The sequence below is a fragment of the Podarcis liolepis genome, assembly GCF_965112155.1.
Source record: "Podarcis liolepis genome assembly, chromosome: 1".
Lineage (NCBI taxonomy): Eukaryota > Metazoa > Chordata > Lepidosauria > Squamata > Lacertidae > Podarcis > Podarcis liolepis.
In genome coordinates this window covers 85,005,573-85,028,052 of record NC_139554.1, presented here as the reverse complement: position 1 = coordinate 85,028,052, position 22,480 = coordinate 85,005,573, and the positions used below count along the sequence as shown (strand labels likewise).

The 22,480-nt window shown below is 47.1% G+C and overlaps 1 protein-coding gene across 4 annotated transcripts in view; it reads left to right on the top strand.

Annotated features, from left to right (window-relative positions):
* Positions 1-22,480, top strand: part of SPEG (striated muscle enriched protein kinase) — a 101,183-nt gene that overhangs the window by 8,526 nt on the left and 70,177 nt on the right. For 2 of the 4 annotated variants that reach the window (XM_083471272.1, XM_083471271.1), the window contains exons 1-2: positions 18,816-19,002; positions 22,074-22,113. The exons of the other annotated variants lie outside the window; for them this stretch is intronic. In XM_083471272.1, coding sequence (XP_083327398.1) covers positions 18,970-19,002; positions 22,074-22,113 — 73 coding nt within the window. In that variant the 5' untranslated portion in view covers positions 18,816-18,969. Of the gene's footprint in view, positions 1-18,815; positions 19,003-22,073; positions 22,114-22,480 lie in introns of those variants that run through there. 4 annotated transcript variants of the gene reach the window in all.

Genomic DNA, 22,480 nt, shown 5'->3' with positions numbered 1-22,480 from the left:
GGGCAGCAGGGAGGGGTTGGCATGCTGCACGACTGTCCCCTTCATAATTATGGGATTGAGGGCCCACTTCCAGTGCCCCCATACGTGGGACAAGACAGCATCATGGCTCTGCAGGAGCAGAGAAAAAACCTAGCAGCGAGCAACATTGCTGGTGAGGCTCAGAGTTTCTGTGCCAGGTGATGATTGATCTCCTGGTACCTTTGCCATTGTCCTACGTAGTTATACTGGGTGGGTGGAGATCCCACATCTGAGATAGTTACTCTTTTAAGGAGGGTGACATGGGGACCTGGATTTTTCAGGTGTCAGCACTGGGACAGCATTTTTTGGGAGCACAGCATCATAGGCAAGTCATTTGCCTGCCTCAAGAGGCTCTACGGAAAGAAGAGGTTTGAAACTGGACAGCTGCCAGGCTGTGGACCACAGCCAGCACAATAAACTGTGCAGGTATTTGCCTGGAAGCAAAGGATCAAAACCAGAATGCTTTAACAAACCCGTATGCACGTTTGCAAATGCATACATATCTATGCATTTGTATTTTCTGGCTAGCCATCTTTATTTGTTCAAATGTACATGTGAAAACAGGGGCAGAAGGGCAGAAAAGGGGCCTTAGGTTGCATTAGAACAGGTGCCAAGTTCTCATTTGGAAAAAAGTGCCTCTGCCTTTCAGTGTTCTGAGGCACCAAAACAGGATGCAGCTGCAGGGCCTTCTGCCCTTTCCCCTCCGCAATCCACATTGCCTATGCCCTGCTCTTCCCTTTCTTGATGTGAGGTAGAATTAGGGTTGAAGCAAATGTGGAAGATCCGTGTGACTAGGTTTCTCATGCTTTCCCTTTAAAGCAAATGTGTATGTACAGGGTATGTACACACGCACACATGCATAGTCTGACTGGAGCAGTTTTAATGCTACCCCTCCCACTGTTTCCCCAGCCTAATGACTCCTCAAAACCCGTAATTGACCCTACAGGGTGGGGGAGGCACCCAACTGACCAGGGATTGCTGTAGCAGATTTTCTACATTGGCAGGGGTTGGACCTTTGATGTCCCTGCCAACTCCATGATTCCAGCATACAGGTACTTGCCTTGTTTCGTTCTGTAGCAAGGGGGGGGGTGAGGTACATATGGGAAATAAGACAAGGGAAGAGCTTAAAGATCCCCACCACTGCGCTGATTGAAAACAGTCCCCCACCAAGCTGTTTTAAAGAGGGTGTGTGTGGAGTGGGAGATCCAATTTCAGATCCTTCTCGGGGAATCCTCTGAGAGGTACCATGGTTGGCACCTGTCTCCAGCGTCTTAAGGCAAGTTTTCTGGTCAAATGGAAACTGGTTTGAAGAAAAAGTGCTTTGAGCTAGAGGATTCATAGGGCTTGTGGCTAAGGTCTTGTAAGTGCGGCTTCACAAACTAGCAGTCGGAGTACAATGGAGGCAGATAAATATTAACATGCTCTCAAAAAGGAGGAGAAGAAGCTGGATCTTCAGAGAGTTGGGCCAAGGCATTTGCTGAAAAGATGAGACAAGGGGCTCACCCACACATTTGCTTGACCCGTATTTTGACTGTATTGTGTATTGATCACTTCTCCCAGCTCGGAGCACGTTTCTCATTGTTCTGAAGCTATGCTTTGTGAAAATCCAATCTTGCCCACTGAAGTGGATCTTATCAGATGCATAGAAAATCCAAAGATTTTGCTTAACTGAGCTTCAGTTCAGCAGCTAAGATAGGATTTTAACAAGGAACAGCTGTGGAGGAATGAGAAAGCTTTATACCTGGGAGAATTGATCAGTACACAAGATGGTCAATATATGGGTCAAGTGATAGTGTGAATAAGTCAGATCATAAGGGGAGGGGGGAGAGAAATAAGAGTATCATATAGTGAATGTGAGGCTAGAATGGCTAAGGAGTGAAGTCTATAAGGTGCAAGAAGTCTGCACTCTGCTAAAGAATGGAAAGACCAAAAGGGGAGTGACCCATGTCTAATCTGCAATGGGTGGAACAAGACTTAAGTGCCAGTAAAACTACCTGGGCAGCCTATTTATGTTGTCCCCCTCCAGGAATGTGGTGAGTCCTCAGATCCTCGGCTTTGAGTTCTCCACACCTGCTTGTTCTGAGGCTTTGACATGAATCACTCACCCACTCTCTCTGCAACAAGAGAGCTGCTAATTGTGAGGAGAAAGTTGAGATTTGCAGGTTTCTGAAAAGGTAGGTCTATTCTATGGTAGGCATGGTGTGCTTTTCTAAGCAGAGACCCCCTCAATTGCTTGGGGGCAATTAACACCAGAATAATGAAAACAATGGAATAATCCAGTCTAATTAGTGTTTTGGTCAAAAGTAAGGTGCTGATACAGATCATGATAAAAGTGTTGTAGGCGCCAGCACAAAATGACTGCCAGAAGCAGGGGGGCAGGGGAGTGGCAGCCTTCACAGAAAAGCATTGAGTTTAATCCAGTGTAGGTCATGCCTTCTCTAGGGCAAACTGAGACAGTGGGCCTCTCTCTTCAGAAGGTAATGTAGATTGACCATGTGAAAAAGAGAACAGGACAATGGCACTCTTTAACATTTAACTTGTCAATCAAGCCCTCAAGGAGCTACAATTCCGCACACCCTTAGCAAACTACAGTTCCCAGGATTCTTTGGGGGAAAGCTATGTTCTTGAAATGTGTATTGAATGTGCTTTAAATGTATGGTGTGGCTCTGCCTGAGTTCACCCTGTTCCCTTGCTGACAAATAACCCCCACCAAACTGTCACTAGAGAATTAAAAGAGAAAATTGGAGGGGTACGAGGTGACAAACTTTCCTTTTCCACCAGAAGGGCCTATCTAACAGAACAGTAAAGCTAAAGGTAAAGGGACCCCTGACTATTAGGTCCAGTCATGACCGACTCTGGGGTTGCGGCGCTCATCTCGCTTTATTGGCCGAGGGAGCCGGCATACAGCTTCTGGGTCATGTGGCCAGCATGACTAAGCCGCTTCTGGCGAACCAGAGCAGCGCACGGAAACACTGTTTACCTTCCCGCCGGAGCGGTACCTATTTATCTACTTGCACTTTGGCATGCTTTTGAACTGCCAGGTTGGCAGAACAGTAGATCTCAATAAATGTGTACCCCAATGGGTGTGTGTTTGTGCATGACCAGGATGTAGGGATCGGGTGGGGGGAGAACATGTGTTTATGTGTGAATATCCTGGCATATGTGCACTGTAATTTTGTGCAAGAGTGAGCAAGTTGTGTGTGCATGTGTTGAAGAAAGGATTAGGAACAATGAAAAAGAGGTGGTGGGTTTGTTGCCGTTTCTGTTACCAAATTTGTGTGTGTGAAAATTCCCATATGTAACATCCTCTCCCTAGAGGCCATGTTTCCTAATCCTAAATGTGTATGGGTTTGTTATAATTATTTAATAGTGAAAGATGCCATATATGCTATTTCACATCCCATTGCAGACTGTATTCCAGTGTTGACCCATGCTGGCAGTCTCTACATTCTTCTCAGTGTTTTTTTTTATTTTTTTTTATTTTTTTAGTACCCAGGACTAGCTGCCTAGACAGGAGATTAGGGTTAGCTCTTCTTTGATCTGCTTTTCCATGCTACAAACACAGATAGGCTTCCCACACGCCTTAGATTATCATTGATCCTCTCTGCACCTGCTGTGCTTGATCACTTTTCTTTGTTTCATATGGTTCATACTGTTAAATGCCAACTCAGCCTCTGAGCAGTAAGAGACTCCAGGAGTTCCACCACTTATCCAGTGTTCAGTTTCCATGGAATGAAGGTCAACTGTGGTGTTTTTAGGCTATATGGTTTGATTTGCACATAAGTGCAACCCGAGCATAAGATGGAGGAGCTCACAGCATTCACACTTGCTTCTCAATTAGTTACAGCTCTGAATCCAACACAGAGCAAAAACATGTCTCTCTCTGCCTCCAGCTCCCAGCTCAGCTCTCACACATTTCTCTGGCTTTTGTTCTTCTTTGTTTATGGCACTTACCTTGACAAAGGAACTGCTTTGGCAAGCTTTCTCTTATACATTCCACCGAATCCCCACACCCAGATCCCAAGATTTGGAAGGAGCCCAGACCGATCCCCCAAACTCCTCATAATATGATTCATTATGTGTTCCCAGCATTGTCCCTACTGATATAATCGGCTCAATTTTGCTTTTGTTGACTAACCAGCATCAGGATGTTTTTCTAGACTGGATGCTCAAAAGTGTCAAAACTCCCCTTGTGGAGACCTCTACTAATAACATGCTGACTTTGATCGAAGGTGGCAGGAGTATGTATGGGCAAACCATACTTACGCCCCTGCTGCAGATGTAGCCTCACTTCTAATGCCCCACAGGTGTTGCATGTCATGTTGTGTTGAAACAGTTTGCTTTCCTCCTCCTTCCCCGAGAGAAAGGAAGCTCCAACCACAATTGGGTGGTATTTAACCTGCTTCACAGGTTTGATGTGAGGATAAAATGGGATAACTCCAAGGTTTCCATTCTCTTTCTTTTAAAAAAAGAAATCAACTTATTACCAAGATGCACAAGGAAATGACATAACAAGAGTGATGATAGATAGATGATAGATAGATAGATAGATAGATAGATAGATAGATAGATAGATAGATAGATAGATGTAGACAGACACACACACACACGTACACACACCCCTTCCCTCTGAGTGTTGTAGACTATATTAAAATCTGCTATTTTTTCCCGTCTTAGATATCCGCAAATTAAAAACAGCAATTTAAATCCTAAACACTTTGGGGAAAGAGTCTGGGTTATAAGGGACTTAGCCCCAGCATTTTGCATTGTGCCCTGTATCTTCTGCCTCTTCCTCCTCTTTTAAAAAGTCAGTGATTCATGTTTTCACTTTGCTTACAGGGAAGCTGGGTGTACTGTAAAGCACAATGTTGGGGGTGGCTGAGCAGACATATAAATTAGCACATGCAAGTGTTAATGCAAATTTGTGTCCTGGGCCTGTGTCCTAAGTCCTGCTTAGGACTGCTGAAATACAAATGCAAAGATGTGGCTAATAAACTAAATAGTTCCAAAGTGATGCAAAGGTTTCGGATCCATCAAGATTCATAGTTCAAAAGGCACAACCTCTTTCCAAACAAGTCACTGACAGGACTTCTATTGTACAGATGTGCATGACTGCCAGGGAGCTATTAACGTAGCTGGAGAACAGGGTTCGGATAGCCTGCTTATTGCATCCTATTGGACACTGAACCCATTTGGGTTCCCACCCTATCAGTTAAGGATCTAATAGCACAGTTGCACCTCAAGACCAAGACAGTCAAAAAGCAGGGAGGGGTGGCTAACACCCCAGAGGACAGGATCACACTTCAAAACGACCTTGACAGATTAGAGAACTGGGCAAAAACAAACAAGATGAATTTTAACAGGGAGAAATGTAAAGTATTGCACTTGGGCAAAAAAAATGAGAGGCACAAATACAAGATGGGTGACACCTGGCTTGAGAGCAGTACATGTGAAAAGGATCTAGGAGTCTTGGTTGACCACAAACTTGACATGAGCCAACAGTGTGACGCAGCAGCTAAAAAAGCCAATGCAATTCTGGGCTGCATCAATAGGAGTATAGCATCTAGATCAAGGGAAGTAATAGTGCCACTGTATTCTGCTCTGGTCAGACCACACCTGGAGTACTGTGTCCAGTTCTGGGCACCACAATTCAAGAAGGACACTGACAAACTGGAACGTGTCCAGAGGAGGGCAACCAAAATGGTAAAAGGCCTGGAAACGATGCCTTATGAGGAACGGCTAAGGGAGCTGGGCATGTTTAGCCTGGAGAAGAGGAGGTTAAGGGGTGATATGATAGCCATGTTCAAATATATAAAAGGATGTCACATAGAGGAAGGAGAAAGGTTGTTTTCTGCTGCTCCAGAGAAGCGGACACGGAGCAATGGATCCAAACTACAAGAAAGAAGATTCCACCTAAACATTAGGAAGAACTTCCTGACAGTAAGAGCTGTTCGACAGTGGAATTTGCTGCCAAGGAGTGTGGTGGAGTCTCCTACTTTGGAGGTCTTTAAGCAGAGGCTTGACAACCATATGTCAGGAGTGCTCTGATGGTGTTTCCTGCTTGGCAGGGGGTTGGACTCGATGGCCCTTGTGGTCTCTTCCAACTCTATGATTCTATGATTCTATGATTCTATGTGCTTTACATTATTGCTCTTTCTCTGCTTTTAAAACGTCTTCATGCCATAGTGCAACCCCCATTTCTCCTCCTCATCAGAAGCACAAGCGGATAAGTGGACTAAAATCCGGCATAAGTGGTAGTCAAAATGGTCTCCTGGCCCTCCAGATGTGTCAAACTGAGTGACTTTGGCGCTGTCCAACTGGAAGCATCCCTGGGCCAAGAACAACCCCTCCACATGCTGCCGGGGGGAGGGGGCGGCACGTCCCAAATGCATTGCTAGTCCCAGTTGCTGTGTGACAGCTCTGTCTGTTGCAGCTGTCCAGTCAGTCAGCCTCTCGCTTGGGGTTTGGTGGCTATTTTTGCGACGGAATGTGCCAGCCCCTCAGATTCTAGCGGGGCAGCCAGAGCTTGTGTTACACACCAGGCAGAGGGCAAGTGCCAGGCCCACAAGGGGAGTAAATATAGTGCTTACACTAGAACATTGCACTGAACCCTCCTCAGGCATCTAGGCTTTTCTCTGAGTGTTGCCGTCTCATGCCTGAGAACATGGCCGCCTTCTTCTCTCTCCCCACTCCCGCTGGCTCCTGACATGTTTCACCACCTTCAGGGCAAGGGGGGGGGGGGAGACGAGGGAGGGTGTCTCCACCAAACACACCCAATGAAGCTGGCAATACTCACCCAGAGCCAGATATTATTATTATTATCATTAGTCAACTTTCACACAAGTCTCAAGGCGACTTACAAACATACAATAAAAACAATTCAGTGCACTTTGAATGGGATTTCAATCACATGTTGGCAAATCCAGGTTGCACAGTTCTAGTTGATTGAGAGGCCTTGACCCAGAAATCCGCTTGCCCTAAAGATAAGACTTTTTCCATCAGGAAAATTGTGGGGGAAAGCCCTGGAAAGTGTTGTGTATCCCTTGTTTTGATACAGAGTTGCCTAACCTCCCTGCAAACAAATTTTAATGAATGTTTATTAAATGGCCAACATTGCCTAATATGCCTGCAAACAAATCAGGATGTATGCTCAATAAACAGGTTGTCTGAAAGTGCCTTTAAAATGGTTTTTAAAACTATGCAAAAGGCATAGATAAGTTTAAAAACAATGCAAAATGAACACCTTAGACCGAGAACTTTTCATGAAAACGCTGTGCAGTCAATTGACAGGGAAAATAAAGTTACATCTCTTGAGTTTCTGAATAGGAGAATCTGGAGAGATTTTGAATAGCAGGCAGGGAAAGTGAGAGCTGAATGAGGTTCTTGTTATAACTAATTATACTCAGAGCATTTCAGAAGTGCAGCACAGCACTCTGGGGATAATCTTTCCCATTCTGCTCTCCAACTCCAAGGTTAGAAAGGTTTTGGTGCTTTGCTTCCTGGGAGTGGAAAAAAAGGCTTCCTCTCTGGCTCAGAAAAGAAAAATATTGGGGCTTGTAGTTCTGGTTCACAAAGCATATTAGAAGCAGAGCAACCAGATGTGGAAGAGGAAGGTGCTCCTGCACCTTTAGTAGTTGTGTAGAAGAGGAAAATTCAGCAGCACCAGTCAGGGTGCAGGAGCCCTGTCCTATATTCCCATCCAGGGCCAGTCCAAGACATTTTGCTGCCTAAGGCAAAGGACAAGATGGTTCCAACTGCCCTTTCACAGCTGACATAGCAGCCTGGCATTGAATTCTACCTCAGCACTGGTGATGAGAGACTGTCCTTCACTGCTCCTGAGAGCAACAGGCTAGTTTCTGGGCAGTGGGGTACACCACATGGCATACATACATCTTAGCCCTCCAGCATCTTGCCATCATTCTCCCCACTCTCTCAGCATCCACTGCCTGAAATGGCTGCTTTTCTCAGCCCAATGGCAGGGCAGGCCCTGCTTCCGACTGGCCACTCTGCTCAGAGGTGGAACTTTCAAATAAGCCCCAGGACTTGAAATGGAGGTGGGGATTGTCCAGAGGCCCTCTGAGTACCTCCAGGGAAGAGAACAACTGCTAGGAAAGGAAGCTGCAAATGGTCCCTTCATCTGAAATGACACTTCAGAAGGGCAATATGAGGTCAGGGGCAACCCTGGGAGGAGGAACAAGGTCCTTGCAGCCAGACATTTTGACTAGCTAACAAAGCAAGTCAAAATTTGCCGACTGGGGTCGCCCCTACAAAGGTAGCAGAAATGAGTTGGGGGCATTGAAAATCTATTGACAGGAAAGCAAATATCACTTCAAGCTGCTCCATGCTCATATTCCATACGTAACCAGTGCGGCATACCTGTTGTGATTCTACATAAGTCCAAAAAAGAGAGGAAAAACTACAGAATGTGGAATTGATTCCCTTTACTAAGGAAAACCTTCCCTCAGCCTTGGGTCAGATGCAACAAAGAAGGACAGGGTCCCTGCACCTTTAATAATTGTGCAGAAGAGAGAATTCAGTAGATGTAAACTTCCACGACAAACCATGGCCACTGAAATTTCGTCTTCTATACCACTATTGGGGGGGGTTTGCTGTATTGTACCATGATATGCAGCACCAACTCAAAGTAGCTTTGATCCTGAATGTATGGAACTGCCAGTACTGTGCTCTCAGGATGGGGGTGGATGGCTGGCATGACCACCTTTTAGGGCTGGGCAGGTCCCACTTGACAGAAAAGGAGAGATGCCGCCTAGCTGCTCAGCTGTTCTTTTTGCAAGCCTCCGGCATTTTGTGTATTGTGTTTCACTGATGTCGTCTTGGTGGTTAGTAATGGTTTGATGATGGTTTTTTTTGTTTTATTGCTGATATTAACACAATATGCGAAATGGAGGGCATTTCTATGGTGGTTAAACTGCATCGAGCACAGTCAGTGTAGAAAATGGCCTGGATAGTTAAATGCTCCCTAACAAAGAAAAGGAAAAAAATGGCTCTGTACACAGGAAAATATGTTTGTTTGTTTGTTTGTTTGTTTGTTTGGGAAGCAGGCTATAGGCTGAGCAATTCTCTCCAGTATTTTCCTTCTCAATGTGCAAAAATTGAAGTATTTTAACAGGAGGTAGTGATTTATTAAACATGTGATTTCTCCACTTGCACCCTGTATGTTCCTGGAAAAAGAGAGAGAAAAGATTTACCATTTGATTATGCCGAAATCAAATGTATAAATTGGCCCCAACACAAACCCCATGGCAGTAGTTTGTGGCAGAGGCTGGCTGAGTATGCTCAGGCAGCAATCAGCGCTCCTGCTGGTTTGATTGAGTGAGAGCACTTAGCTTCACATTCAAAATTAATGAATTTTTTAAAAGCCTTTAGAAGCCATTCAGAACTTTGTGTGTGTGGCCTCTGGTAGCTTGAACTGTTTTGTAAGTTGCAGGCTTGCAGCTGATGAAATTGGTCTTGGTTATGGAATAATAGATGTAGGCTGGGCACACAGCAAAGAGGACAGGCTGCCTGCACCTTTGTGCATAAAAATCTAGCTGAAATTCACTCTTCTACACAGTAGTTAATGCTGGGGAAATCTTGCCCATTCGTTCACCTGGCCACCCTGTGAGATGTATTGGTCTTTAGTGTGTTGAAAGACAGTTTGTTTAGAATGTGTAGTCTTATGTGCACTTTGGCTAATCTTCTGGTTCTAGTGTTTTGTGATTGGTTTGCATATTATATTAAACCATAGTCTAAAACAAACTATTGTTTTATGGGAATAAGGAGCATGATGGTGCATACTGTTCAGAAGCTTCCACGGAGCTCCTTCCCTGCTGTTACTGCTGCAAAGCCATGAATGAAACAGGCCAGAGTCTGCTTTTTTGTGTCGTCTGAACCCAGGCTCATGGTTTGTTTTTCTCCAAACAAACATAAGTGGTAACCAAGGTTTGTTCTTCACTTACTGACAGTTGTTTGTTTGGGAGAAACAAACCACGAGCCCAGGTTTGGACGATGTGATGAGCCATATTGTGACTTGTTTCATTCATGGTGTGGCAGCAGCTGGAATGGGAGAGTAGCGCCAAGGGAACTTCTGAGCATCATGTACCAGCATGCTGCTCTTTCACATTAAAATTATGGTTCATTTTAAGGTTGCCTCTTGTGCAGGTGTTTGTGGCTGGAGATCATTAGTAAATGATACATGCTGGTATCAGGGCTGTCCAATTTCCCCACCCCTTGTGATTTTTTAACTGCTGCATGGCAGCCAGTAAACCAGCAGGTGAAACTTTTTACCTGAAGGGACTGAGCTTTTACTAGCTGAAATTCTACCTACCTGCAGCTGCTAAAGCAGGGATGGGAAGTCCCCACAACAGCTGGAGGGCTTCAAGTTCCCACCCCCGTGTTAAAAGCTCAGGAGCTCTGCCAGAAAAAACACACACAGAGGTGAGCATTATTTGGCACACTCCATCACCTTGTTCTTGTAAAAGCAGCAGGATAGCAGGCTGTTTCTTATAGGCTTGTCTGTTGAACGAAATCTGGTGCCTCCCGGTATTTTTTGTACTTCTACTGTGCTAATGGCTTTCACCTTTTGTTCAGCTTGCGCATATACATGTGTTATGCATGGAGCTTATGCCTTTCTGGGACTCTGGCTCACTCCTACGCTTCAGTGTTTGACAGATGCAAATATGTACACTTTCTTTTACATTACGCAAACCATGAATGAAGCAGCAAGCAAGTGGCATGAGCAAGTACCTAGGCGGTTCTGGGGATGCTGCATGCGCTGCATGCTGAGGAATTTTGGGTACCTTTTCATAATAACATAACCATTTTTGCATTTTCAAAGCGGCATTCAGACCTTAACACCATAGGCTGTGATTGGAGCAGGAGGTACATTTCAAGGCACACTGTTCATTGTAGGTACACATTTGGTAAATGTACACTAGGCATTATTTATATATAGTCTTTAAGTGCAGATAGGAAGTATGCAGACACTTAGCTACACGTGAGGTTTGGGACTCAAAGAGACTCTCCCTTAATGATTGTTGTTGTTATGTCATTTATTGATTTATATACTTCTTATATTCCAAAATGGCTTCTAAGTGGTTTAGAGCTATAAACTCAATACATAATTAAAATGCACAATAGCAAAGCCATTGGGGGTATTAAAGCTTCCCCAGTTAAAATATAGAAAAAATTGAAAACATAACAGTTAAAAAGAGTTAAAACAATAAAGTCAGGAGCTTGCCGCAGCTCCCCTTCCATGTTATTGTTAAACTGCGGCTGGGAAAATGCCAGGCCAGGCCCGTGTCCCTTGAAGGTCATGGCACTGCAGGGAGGAGAAGAGGCTGTGCTGTGAATGACACAGCCTATCTTAAGCAACTTAGCCTTGTGGACAGACACCCAGAGAGCTAAACAAGGGGGGTCAGGTTGCAGTTTGGTCGCTCCCTTCTCCCCTCAAGGCTTCCTAGGCACAAAGCTGGTGATGTCATAGTCAGCACCCTGGCCGGGTCTTTCTCCCCAAGGTGCAGGCCTGTGTACAAGGTGGGACAGGCCACAGCCAGTCTGGGGTCCTTGCCATGATGATGATATCAAAGGAAATCCTGGTGAAGGGAGTGTTCTCCTCGACACTAGTGCTCTCTGCATTAGGCCCTTTTAAAATTCCTGTCAGCTTAGAAAATGTCAGCTGCTTCCTTTTTTAGATGAAAAAACCATGTTCCCCAAAATGTGGAAGGGTGGAGGAAATGAATATCTGCATCCTGTGCACGAATGTGTGAAATATACAGCAAATGTTCCAACTGTTCTTATTTATCAAGAGCAATCTCTGTTTTCAAGTCCCTGGTAAATCGTTGTCACTATTTTGACTGTTTCGGGAGACTGAGGGATGTTTTTCCCCCCCTTAAGAATTGAATAAAGGGGTTTGTGACTAACAGGTTTATTATGGCACCAGCCTTCATGGATCGGAGCCCACGTTTGACAGCTGTATAAAATATCTACGGGTATAGACGGGGGGTGGGGGAGGTGTCTTGTGAACAGCACAACAGCGGGGTAATAAAATACAAAAAGTACAATCTATGTAAAGCTTAATTTATGCAAAATGACCACATTCACAACAGCCATGACTGGTGATAATTCCATCATCATAGCCGAAGAATAAAAATGTAGTCCATGTACGTTGGCCTACTTTCCATTCTGTAGGGTTCAGCTCTCCTCAGGTCACTGGCTACATACACACTCTACATTTAAAGCACATGACTTTCTCCAAAGAATCCTGCCCATATACTTGGGGCTGCCCTTGAAGACGACTCAGAAACTTGAGTTGGTCCACAGTGCAGCAGCCAGATGCTGGTTGGGGTTCCTTCCAGATGCTGTGTTTTAAAACAGCTGCGTTGGTTGCCGGTTCATTTCCAGGCCCGCTTCAAGGTGCTAATGTTGGTGTTGAAAGCCCTAAATGACTCAGGCTCCAAATAATCTGATATTAACTGTTACAGCTTTTGCACCCATAGATCCTGGGGTTTGATTAAAAAACCCAAAGTGGTTCCAGAAAGTCTGGCATCTGCCCACCCCTACTCTAGGGGGAAGGAGTGCCATTGATGGGGTGCCACCACAGATAAGGCCCTTCCCCACATCACTACCCCATGCGCTATGCTTGGTGATGGGATCATGAAGAGGGCTTCCTCTGCAGGCTGCAGCTAATAAAGGAGAGTTTTAAGTGTTTGGGAACAAAGTCATTCAGGGATTTGTAAGTGAGTGACAAAAACCTTGAACTGATCCCAATAGCATATTGGCAAACCAGTGCAGTTTGCACAGGACCACTCACAAAAGTGGCAGCCACCTTCCCCGCTAGCTGCAGGTAGTCGTGCATGGAATGTGTTGCAGCCATCTAAATATGAGGTTACCAGAGCACAGGTAACTGTTGCTGAGCTATTCTAATCCAGGAATGCTGGAATGGTGCTGGAATGCTGACTGAGCATTGAGGGAGGAACAAAACTGGGGAGATGAGAAATGGAATGGCTGGAATGCCAAACAAGAAAATCTCCAGGCTGCACCATTTTGTTGTACTTGTTAACCCACAAAATGCCAGTGCGCTTATTTCTTTGCTCACCCAGCCTCCGCAACAGGGTAGCAAATGTGTCCAGATGTGCTGCTGCTATTCTATAAATTCAACCAGACTTATTCTGAAACTTAATATTTCATTCCAACCTCTTTCAGTTTTCAAAACTATTTCTGGTTACGTACCACAGCATATAAAATCTTCTGGCTGGTTTAGTTTCTGATTTTCTGTGGCTTCTCTTTACTGGATAACCTGGAATCTTTCTTTTTTCTTTGGTGTTCTATATAACGTTGCTCCCTTTGGTGCTGCATTGTGGTTATTATTGTGGGAGGGGTTCTTTTGTCGAATTTGTGATGTTGTATAACTTGCAAGAAGAAAAGCGATAAAATGAAAATAAAATGAGGAACTATTTATAGTCAGTAAACTCTTACAATTGGGTAACTGTTGTGTTCAGTTTCTGAAGCTCATGCTCTGCTTCAAAAACCAGTACCAGGAAGGTGTTTTCAGGGTAAATGGGTCCAGCAAGTCAATGTGTAATGGGGGGAGCAAGTCAATGTGTAATGAGAAGAGAGGTGTTAGTAGGTGCTCCTGCCTTCCTCTGTGAAAGACTGGGTAGTACATAACAGGGCAAATGAGGGCTGCTTGGATCTGAGACTGTGCCCATATTGACGTCTGTGTGGAATTGAAGTGAGCAAGGAGTAGCACAGAGAGGAACTAATGGGGTCTAGACAAACATTGATCATTTGGCTTTATCCCCTTTCCAATTAGTCTGAAAGTGTTGCGTCTTCAGCCCCACTGAGCATTCTCTTGACGGTAGTTTCATCCAGCCCACATTTCTCTTGTGAACATATAAAAATGTCTTATGCAAATGGCCCCCTAAAAGCTTTTCAGCCTGCACCGTTGCTTTCGCCTTCTCCAGTATACTAACCGCCCACAGTTGGGAAAAAACAATGAGTAGGAAAAGGATTAGTTTTGCGGATGTTTTCTTTTTAACAAGTCCGTAGGGATTCCACTGTATGTTATGCTATCTCCTTCCACCCCTATTGCTCCTTAAGAATGCTTCTAGCATCAAGACTCTGGCCCAAAAGCAACCCAACATGGAGATTTCTGAGACATTTACTGTTATCTTTAAAAGGCAGCAGCAACTGCAAATTTAGCTTCCCAGAAAAGAAAAATCACCCACAACCTTGCCTAACTAGAAGATCAGTGAGCATTACTGCCCCTGGCATTTCCTGGTTTCCTTTAGTTTGGGATGAACTTGAGTTGGGTATCCATCCACTTGCTAGATTTGTGTGCGTGCCCCCTTTTTTGCAGTTCTTTTTATTTTTAATAAACCAAAATTGGCCCAGGCATCTGCTGTCATTGTGCAGATGACAGCTTCATTGAATCATAATTTGGGTGAATGGTAGTGGTGGGGGCAGATGGAGAAATAAACCAGGTCATGATGTGTACAGCAATTTTAAAATGCTCCCTCGAACGCAAAGGGTGGGAAGGGGGAACCAACTGCTGTGTTTTAAGCTGCTAATCTGTATATGCCTTGAGCCCAATGAGAAGGAAGCTGGCAGACAGTGCCCCCACCCCCTGGTCTGGCTGTAGGTAAGGAGGCAAGCAGGTGGGGGCTGGCTGAGAGCAGACTGAGGTCGGTGGGGCAGTGCCCCATCTGCCCTAATAGAGCAGACACCACTGGGAATGCACTTGGATTCAGAGGCTTCGTCAGCTCATAAATGACCTCTTTTAAAAAGGGTCACTTTCAGACCTCGGAGTGGATCCATTGTTAATGGACCAGTTATGAATTGGACCCTGGGGAGCCTATGCAGCCATTGGTTTCCCCCACCTCTGCTTATTCCCATTTCTAGCTTCAGAAATGCACGTTTTATACGAATTGCCTCTTGCGTTCTTCCATGAAATATTTTTAAAGAAATGCATATCCATTTAAATTATGGTATTTTTTCCTAGCTTTGCATCTCTCTATATGCAAAATGTATGCAAATCTGCCCCTCCTTTCTCTATTTTTTGTGATGTAGTTCCGCTCTTTTGGTGTTTGCAGAGCTGAAATTCCCTCTTCAGTGCAACTATTAAAGGTGCAGGAGTTCTGTCCTCTCTTTTTTCTGGTGCTAGAAAGGCTCAGAAAGTATGTTTTTAGCTAGATCTTGGCCTATCTTATATCTTGCCAACATGACACCTTCAGATAGGGATCCCATGTGTCCAGGCTCTGGACTGATGTGAAATAACTATTCCTTCTTTTCTTTTGGAAAGTACAAATTTCTTTTCATTCCCTGTGAGGACTGCACAATCAGCTTATCAAAAGCTTGAAGCTGTCGCTGTCTGCCTGCACAAAAGTATCTGAAACGAGGAAGATATGTTTACCCCCCTGTGTGAAATGACGCAGTCAGCCCTCAGATTCTCATATCCCACAGAGTAAGGCCTTGTTTATATTTTCAAGTAGAATTTCCACCTTAAGTGTGCACCGTTTGATCCATTTCAAACTAATGTTCCTTTTCTTTATCTGCTAGTATCCAATTCACACTATTTTTATTTTTTTTACTGATGATAGGAACCATGTTGTGTGACTATGTGCAGCAGGCATATTGTTTCATGCAGACTGCCACTCGCTCCATGCAATTTCAAACCCCCACATCTAATTATGGCCTGCTTTGGTCCTGCAAATCTACAAGAATATTTATTTATATGAAGCTCCCAGAATTTCTTAGTAAGGCCATCCCCTGCCGTCGGGCTTATGAGACCCAGTGTGGTATAGTGATTAGAGTGCTGGACAAGGACCACGGAGACCAGGGTTCAAATTCCCACTCAGCCATGAAGCCTGATTCACAGGGTTGTCGTGAAGATAAAATGGGGAGGAGGAAGAATATGCACATCACCACCGCCTCTCTTTAAAGCAGATACATCTAAGCGGATCCATTTTTGGAAGCAGCCTTTCACACACTTGCAACATGCTAAATATGTAACTGAGGGCACACATTAGATGTGTGTAAAGAATACATTTGAGGGTGGAAGTGGTCTATCCACACTGCCTTGCCTTCAATAGTGCAAACAACAAAGAGTCTTGAGGCATCTTAAAGACTACGGTAACTTTTGTAGGCTTCTTGTAGACTATTGTCCACTTCGTCAGATGCAGGAATCTTTGCTGTTTTTGAAATGTTGAGAGAAAGAGAGAGAGTCATTTGAGGGAAAAGTAAGTTGGTTGGTAGGCTAGAGGGACAACCGAGGGAGAATGAGATGAAGGTGACACTTGAGTATACAGTACTCAAGTTGATAGTTGTTAGATAAGCTAGAGTGGACACACTGGCCACATTCACACCATTCATTTAAAAGCACTAATATAACACTGCAAACATCTATGGTTCCCCCCCCCCCAAAGAATCCTATGAACTGTAATATTTTAAGAGTGCTGAGTGTTAAGGGACACCCCCCCACACACACACTCCCACAATCCCCAGATTTCCATGGGAAGAAGGATTGATTGTTTAATCACTTTGGGATGAGCCATAGCTCAGTGATCCATGCCTTGCACAGACAGATCACAGGTTCAGCATCTCCAGGGAGAGCTAGGAAAGAAACCTTGGAGAGCGACTGTTAGCCCATGCAAGCAATTGACGAATGGTCTGATTCAGCACAAGGCATGACAACCAGAGATTCAATCTCCTCATTCAGGGGAGCTCACAGGTTGGGTATTGCCATTCTGTACTTCTTGTAAGCTTATAAACTTCTCATCTGGAGTCTGTCATTGCACAAGGCAAAATGCTGACCAAGGTGAACCAGCATGAAGTAGTCTGAGTCAGCATGGTGATCCTTCTGTAACAATCCTGAAGTGCTCCCATTTCTCCCTAAGTTTATGCATCTTATGCTGGAGTTAGAGTGTCCTGATTTGACCTTCTTTGCACTGCTTGAGCTGAGCGGCTGTGTTGGTAAAGCCTATCGCTGGAAAGAGGGCCAGGAGTGTCGTCAAGAGTTCTGTATGGTTCTGCTGGGCCCCCAAAGAGGTTGCACAAAGTACCCTCTATGGGGGGATCTTGATCAGCTATGTTTGGTTCACCATTTCTGTTTGGAGGGATTGCTAGGAATGAATGGTTTGGTAGATATGAGGAGTACAATTGACTGAAAGTGGAGATTCAAGGTGTGGAAATTTTGGGCAGGAGGCAGTGAGAGGAGGCATTGTTTGTGAAGCTGGTAGCCTTATATTAGCTGCCATCTGATAGTTAGCCTCTAACCCACACAATGGCAAACTAAAGGCAAGGGGCTGTGCACAGCCCCCAGCCCCATTTTATGTGCTCCCCACCCTATGTCTCCTGAAACTGTCACTCTTCCACTCCATCACAGATGCAATCTTCCTATTCGTTTCCTTCTTATCTTTCCTGGATTGTTAAAGAGTCAGTATTTTATTTGATAAATGTACTTGCTTTCTCCCCTTGTTGCATACCTTGGAGGAAAGAAGGTTTCTCTTACCCCTTCCAGATGTCAAAGAACAAATTTGTAGTCTTCTGTTCTATGTATCAAACCTTGTGGGGTTTACTTCTGCACAAACCTGCACAGGATTGGGCATTTTAATTTGAGGTAGCCATTGTGAAAATTGAAAAGGGTGTTTTTCTTGATTCTGGAGTAGATAATCCCAAACACCTTTGTCTCTGGCTCATGAGGGCTCCAACTGATGACCCCTCCACCAAGGGAATGCAGCCCTTGCCCGCAACCTGCTTTAGCCCTTCTAACCATAAGTATTGTGTGCGCGCGCACGCGCATTGCACACAAACACACCTTCCTGGTCTTTCCCACTTAACCTAAATTGAGCAGGAGTTTTGCTTCTTCTGTGTTGTTCTGTGTTGCACCTAGAGCAAAACTCTTACTACACCCACCCACAAAATGGGGAAGCGTAGTCCTGCTCAGGGTAGTGGGCAGTGTAGTGTGTTTGCATGCATGTGAATGTCACGCTGTGTACTGGCAGATTTTATCCATGGATGGGGAAGGGAGAGAGGGGATGTTGAACCTCACAACTTCAGACAGGAGGAAACAAGGACTGCCTTGTAGAACAGAGGAAAACTGCACCTGGTCCAGCATCCTGCTTTTAACACTGGTTATCTGGATGTCTGTAGGAAGCTCTCAAGCAGGGCAGGAACAAGGCAACAGCCTTTCCTTGTTACCTGTCCCTCGCCCCCCCCCACTTCCTCACTGGGGGTATGCTGCCTTTGAACGTGGAGGTTCTCTTTAGGTACCGTGGGAAACTCCTGTCGAGAGACGCCTCCCTCTGCAAGGGGCTTTCCTCAGGGCGCTCTTGGGATGCAGCCGGGAAGCACCGGGGCAGTGCCGATGCCCACTAGACGGCACCCACGTCCCGATGCCGAGCCTTGGCTTTGCACCGCGGCGCCCTTTCGCCCGTCCCTGCCTCGATCCTTCCCACGAGGCCACCTCGCCATCTTCCAAGATGGGCAGAAACCCTCGCCTACCTCCAAGCCCTCCATGGCAACCGTGGATTGATGGGCGCTGTCGAGGGTGGCTCTGGGAGGGGTAAGCTCTCCACCCCGCCAGGCTTAGAGGGGAGGCAGCCCTTCTGCGGGTTGGGGGGCCACCCCCTCTCATTTCTCCCCCCCAGCTCCTCCCTCCAACCCCTCCCTCCCTCCCTCCGGCCCCTCCTTCCTCCCGCCCCCCCCCACCTCCCCGCCTGCGCTGTCATTGTCTCGGGCGGGCGGGCGGCGGGCGAGGCTCCGGGCTGGCTGGCAGCTCTGCCAGCGCAGGCGAGGCAACGAGCGGAGAGAGGCCGGCGCCCGCTTCCCGCGGAGGGATGCTCCTTCTGCCCCGGCCGCCCCTGCGCTCCGAGCCCGGCCCCGCCGCATCGCGCTGACCGCCGGGGGGTGGGGTGGGGTGGAGGGCGCCCAGGGGGCGACGGAGGGGCGGAGATGAAGAAGATCTGGGTGAAGAAGCGTCTCCAGGTAACGGGTCCGGGCGTGGGACGGGGGGGAGGGGAGGGGCGGGTGCCCAGCAGGCATCATCAGGGCGTTGTGGGCGCTGGAGGGGAAACTGAGGACGCGCACCCCTCGCGGAGCCCCACCCGCCTTTCCCGGAGTAGGATTCCCCGCCGCTGGTCTCGGGATGTGTACCACCTTGTTGCCGGGGTGGGGTTGGCCATGCCAGGGTGGTGGTTGTAGATCGGTGGTCCTCTGCGCTCACCTTCCAAGCCCCTGGGCTCGAGGTGATGATGAGCAAGGTGCTGTCTGGGGCTTTTAAGAAATGCCCGGGATGGGATGGGGGGCGATTAAAAGAGCCGTGCCTGTTCTTCCCCTAAGATGCCCGAGGCGATGGATCCTGGGGGGTCGTGGCTCTTTTTACTCTCCATCCCCAAGCCCGGTGGCCACGGAGGTTGAGCGCCTCTGCGTCATGATCTGGCACTGCGCGTCAGCACCTGGCAGGAGCGCAGCTCCTCGTGGCCTGGACGTCACTCGGGGGCCTCCAAGCAGGGATGATAGAAAGGGGGGGAGGCTCCCCGGTTCAACTAATAGGGGGGAGGGAATCATTCACAGCAGGCATAGCTAGGACATGTCATCACCCCACCACTGCCTGCTCCAGTAATAACGTACCCCACCACTTTCCCAGCCCATCCCACCCTACCCCTCCAGCGCTGATCTTCCAGCCAGGATGCCCCACCAGCTTCCCTCTCTGCAGGGGAGGGACTGGGAAGCAAGGGCACCAGATGAAATAAGGAGGGGGGCGGGGGCAGGGGTTGTCATCTTTCCTGCTTGGTATCTGTCCAGAAGCATCTGTCTGGGCATCCTTGGAAACAGGATGCTTGATCTTTGATCAGATGGCTCAAGGCTCTCCTCCTCTGTTTCTACAGAGGCCTGCGGCCTTGGCAGCCTGAGGGGAGATGAGCTTTCTAGACCTGAGGACAGGGATGCCAGTCTCTCACTTCTGCAGAGCAGAGAGCTGTTGCATCCCAAGCCAGGCAGGCAGGAAACAGACTGAGACACATGGTGGAGTGGGGAGCATACAGCCATCCAAAACATCTCTCCCTCTCCTCCTATATGCAGTTAAGAATGGAGAGTGGCAGAGAAAGAAGGACCCTGCCTGGTAAAGAAGGCTCGAGTCCGGTTAGGCCGTACACCATAGTCAGGGCTATTGTATCCCCATTCATTGCCAAGGCAACAAATCCCCATTGCTAAGAAGGGATTTGCCTCCTGGCAGCCTCCAGCTGCAACACCTTTCTTACTTGGTACTTACCTCATTGTCCAAATGCCATTTCCCCTTTTCCCTACTATCCTAGTGCAACTCATATTGAGCAGGATGTCCAGCAAGGTGGCCACCTTAATTTTTGGGCTGCTTGTGCTATTGGCCACAGAGCAGGGATGCACTTTGCCTGCCTAGATGCCTCTTTGCCCAACGTGCCACAGTAGGAAGCTGCTGGGTATGTGATCCTGGAGCCAGGGCTTGCCCATTGCCATGTGCCCGACAGGGGGGATGCCAGCCAGGTATCCATTACTGCTGTTTTATTGCATTTCCGTTTTCTTAATGGGGGAATTATCCACCAACAGCATAGCTAATCTATTCATACATCTTTCTGGCCTGGCACATGGGCTGCCCGCCAGCGCCAGTCTTGTTTGGGCAAGCTGGCTTGGCTGGAATACAAATCCACCTGGATCAGTTGTTGTTGGGAGCATTTGTTTCTTCTGGCTGGAGTTTATGCCTCTGATACCTCCCACCTCAATGATGTCCAGTACAAAAGAGAAAAGGCCAAACTGGGTGGGGTGGGTGTGTACATCACCCTCTCTCTTGTGCCAGCACCCTGCATCACCACATCTCTTACTTATCACAGAATGATCCTGTCACCTCCATTTATTGCTGCACAAGGTGTTTCACCTCACTATTAGCATTGTGGAAATCTAGCTGGAAGAGCAAATTTTCTGGGAGATGGGACAGCAGGAAATCTGGGAGTGAGGAGTGGGCGACATTGTGCATCAGATGCTCTGTGTGTGTGCGCACACGTAGCAGCTTACACACATACACATGTGCATCTGTTTCACTGGTCCTGAATTCAGAGAGCCGTCCTTCCCTGATGGACGGTATGATTGGCCTGTTCTTGGGCAACCTGTCACCTAGGAATCCAGTTGTAGCTGGATGCATGTGCCAGGAATGATTTCCCACGTGGATCCCGTAAGTCTTGATTGCTGCTCGGAAACACATAGAAGAGCATGATGGAGACGAGAGAGTGAGCAGAGGGGAAAGCCATTGCCAGTGGCAGCACTTCAGCCTGTTACTGTTAGGTTGCTATGCCTGCGTGTGCCTGCGCATTTGGGGCAACTGGACTGGATCTTCATCTGTGATGAAATGCACAAGATGTGCCTCTTCTGAGGGGTCTCACCAAATGCTGCAGACTCCCAGCTGCTCAGGGCTCACCAGAGGGCAGCAAGATGAGAATTTAAACAGTGGAACGCTTATCTTTGGGTTGGGGGCAATCTCTCTGAGGATTTCCTCCCAGCCTCTTCTTTCTTCTGATCTGCCTGGATCACCACAAGCACTCAGGCTCCTGTGCTTCTGACTTTTCCCGACTCTTGGTGGAGCCGGCAGCACATGACCTTGGGTTGCACCCACGTCATATGTTTAATGTATATTGCTTCCTCCAGAGACTCCTGAAATCTGCAGTCTACCTCTCAGAGTGCTACAGTTCCCAGTACCCTGATCAAACTACAGTTCCCAGGAGCCATGCACACTAATTGTATGATGTGGATGTGACCATTGTGCTTGGCTCTGGTGGATCCCATGCCTTGCAAGGCTTGGTGTAGATGGTATAGTAGGGGGCTGATACACTTTTTGCCCTGGTAGCAAGTTCAGAAGTAGGCGGAAGGCCTTTCCCCTGAAGCCTTTCCCCTGGTCTCCTGCTGGGGTTCTGGTCTCTGTGGTGACTGATGACTATATCCCGTGAGCACTGCCCCGTCACCATATTTCCACTATCTCCCTCTCTCCATCTCAATCGGAGGTAATGCTTTTTCCTTTTCTCTTTCCTTTGCAGAAAGGTGGCCACTCGCGGCGTTTTGGGCGCTTCACGCATGGTGCGTTGTATTACTTCTGCCCCTTCCTGCCTGAGGCTTTCCTGATATGTTGAGGGCTGGTGGGGGAGGAGGGAAGACAACAGGCAAATAGAAAAAGGCTCTAGCTGGGGTTGAGGGGGGTATGACTAGCCTATCCCAGGTTATCAATGGCGTAGGGCTGATGGGAGTTGAATTCAGCTGCATCTGGCGGGCCAAAGATTCCCTACACCTGTCCATAGCAACCTCCTCCTGCACCCACTTTGGGAGGTAGATTGCTGGGGTGCGAGGAGCTTAGCGGATAGAAGTTAGAGCTCAGTTTGTAGACCTTGGGAGCCGTACATATTCTACAAAGGCAAAGGTTCCTGTTCCGTTAACAAGTGACATTTTA